The 2,675-nt window shown below is 36.3% G+C and overlaps 1 protein-coding gene across 1 annotated transcript; it reads left to right on the top strand.

Moving 5' to 3' along the window:
• Positions 1–368: 368 nt before the first annotated feature.
• LOC144551830 (protein FAR1-RELATED SEQUENCE 5-like) lies at positions 369–2,458 on the top strand. The gene is made up of 2 exons (XM_078299931.1): positions 369–506; positions 605–2,458. The coding sequence occupies exons 1-2, from the start codon at positions 399–401 to the stop codon at positions 2,456–2,458; spliced, it is 1,962 nt and encodes a 653-aa protein (XP_078156057.1). The 5' UTR covers positions 369–398.
• Positions 2,459–2,675: the final 217 nt, after the last annotated feature.

Genomic DNA, 2,675 nt, shown 5'->3' with positions numbered 1-2,675 from the left:
TATCTTATATTCTTCCTTGGATCATTTTTTAAAAGAAAACTATTCGGCACAGAAATGGAACATTTTTCATCAATTTTTTGGGTCTATAACCATTATCGCCAATCAAACCTAGTATTAAGTTTTAATAATTTGAATAAACTATTATAATAATTCAACTTGGTATCCACTGTCCTGGCTGTTCATGTATTATAGATTGCTTGTCTAAAATAAATATGTTGTCAAGTTTAAGTGCTCCAAAACCTTAAAAGTTCAATTAAATAAACGTGTAGTATGCAGTAAAATAGTGTATATGTAGAAAAGTCTCTTTAAGTGAAGATATATCTATGCACTTATTTTTTTATTGTTCATTCTTTATAGACTGTATTTTTTTTTCTTGTTGTCGCACTTATATAAGGTGAATGGATGTTGCACGAGCTTTGTCTTTTGATTTGCCCTCAACTAGCATGGTTCCTCAAGAGAAGTCCTTATTGCCTGTTGGAAATGTGGATGAAGAGATAGAAATAACGGTAATACTTAATTGATACTGAATCTACAATTATAAATGTTGTTTAATTTGAAATTGTTTGAAGTTTTTAATTTGATGTGCTTTTTTTTGTTTGAATAGGACCAACTTGTTGACCCATATCCTGAAAATGAAGTAGTTGAGGAACCTTTCGAGCAATGTTTTGCACCCTCTGTTGGCATGGAGTTTGATAGCATCGATGATGCATATAATTTCTATAACCATTATGGGTTCAAAACTGGATTTAGTATTCGGAGAGCACAAAAGTATCATTCTCAAACGGGAGAGAAGAAAGTGATTAGTCAAAGGTTTGTTTGTTCTAAAGAAGGATTATCAAAACGTCAAAAACAAGAGAGGATTGGGGTTGGCATATCACCAAACGAGAAGACGCCTCAAAAAGCAATCTCATTTCGAAGGACTAGTTGTAAGGCATCACTGAGTGTAAGTCTACAATCAAATGGGAAATGGTTGGTAACCACTTTTAAAAAGGAGCACAATCATGAGTTGGTTCAAAGTCCTTCGAAGAAGAGATATTTTAAGTCTCACACACATATTAGAGATGACCAAAAGGAGTGTATTAGCCTCCTGAGCAACCAAAATGTGGCTCCTGCAAAGATTTTTGAGGCAATCGTAGAGAAGGAGGGTGGTCGACATAATGTTCTTTTCTCTAAGAAGCAGTTGACTAATGAGATTGCTAAAGAGAATAGAAAACTTGTTGGTGTGGATGTTAAGAAAGCGCTAGAATACTTCAAAATGATGCAAGAAACAGATCCAGACTTCTTTTTTGAAGTAGAGCCCGATGATAACCAAACGGTAAAAAACATATTTTGGATTGACGGGAGGTCAAGAAGATCGTACCAAGCTTTTGGAGATGTTTTAGTATTTGATACAACTTACAATACCAACAGATATTACATGCCTTGTAGCCCTTTCATTGGAGTAAACCACCATTGGTTATCTATATTTTTTGGTTGTGCACTTATTAGGGCTGAAGGAGCAGACACTTTCAAATGGTTATTTCAAACATTTTTGAAAGCAATGAATGGGAAGCACCCGAAAGGAATCATAACAGACCAAGACCCGGCAATGAGAGTTGCAATAGCAGATGTTTTTCCAAATACAACGCACAGGTGTTGCCAGTGGCATGTTATGAGGAAAGCGAGGGACAATTTGGGGCTAGTATATGGCAAGATTAAAGGATTGGAAGATGACTTACAATCTTGCATTAGTTTGAGCTTGACCATCGAAGAGTTCGAAAAGGGATGGAAAGATATGCTTGAGAAGTATAACATGCAAGATAATAAACATTTGGACTTGATGTTCAGAACCCGTGAAAAGTGGGTTCCTGCTTATTTTCGGGGTACCTTCTTTGCTGATATGTCGACTTCACAACGAAGTGAGAGTGCCAATGCTGTTTTGAAGTTGTGGACCGACTCACACACGTCCATCTACAAGTTTGTTATGCAATTTAGCAAGATGGTTGAGGGCATTTTTGCCAAAGAAGATGAAGAGGACTTCAGATCTTGCACAGAACAACCGCAACTATGGTCATTTGATCCAATAGAGGTTGAAGCACGTCGGGTTTACACCAGAAAAATTTATTCACTATTCAAGAATTTGTTTAGGCAAAGTACAAGTTTCAACATACATGAAGTAGAGAAGGATGCACTTTATGAGGTTAAGAGGATACACGATCCTACAACTTCTAATTGGAAAATATGTGTATATCAGGTTCGAGTGAACAAAGCCAACACCGAGATAAGTTGCAATTGCCGGGGGTTTGAATTTCAAGGCCTTTTATGTTCACATTCCCTAAAGATCATGCAGAACCTTGGGATGCGCCTTCATCCTCGTTACGTGTTGCAAAGGTGGACTAAAGAGGCAAATGAGGGTTTGAAGAAATCCCAAAGTGATATCAGATCAGTCGAAGCCATACGGTCTGATGCTGAAAGGTAATATTTGTGGTACATTTTATATTTATATTTCATAATTCTGTATATTCTTGCTTGCACAAGTTAATTTTGATTTATTTTTTATAGGTATGAACATCTTTGCATAAAGGCCATAAAGATTGTTGATGATTTCTGGAAGCCTTTCGAATTATACACAATTGCTAGCACAAAACTCGAAACATGTTACAATGAATTAAGTGAAATTGCAAAGAGTAAGCGGA

This window comes from Carex rostrata, chromosome 3 (assembly GCF_964058835.1).
Source record: "Carex rostrata chromosome 3, lpCarRost1.2, whole genome shotgun sequence".
NCBI lineage: Eukaryota > Viridiplantae > Streptophyta > Magnoliopsida > Poales > Cyperaceae > Carex > Carex rostrata.
Note: the sequence above shows the minus strand (reverse complement) of the source record. Positions and strands in the feature narration are given on the sequence as shown.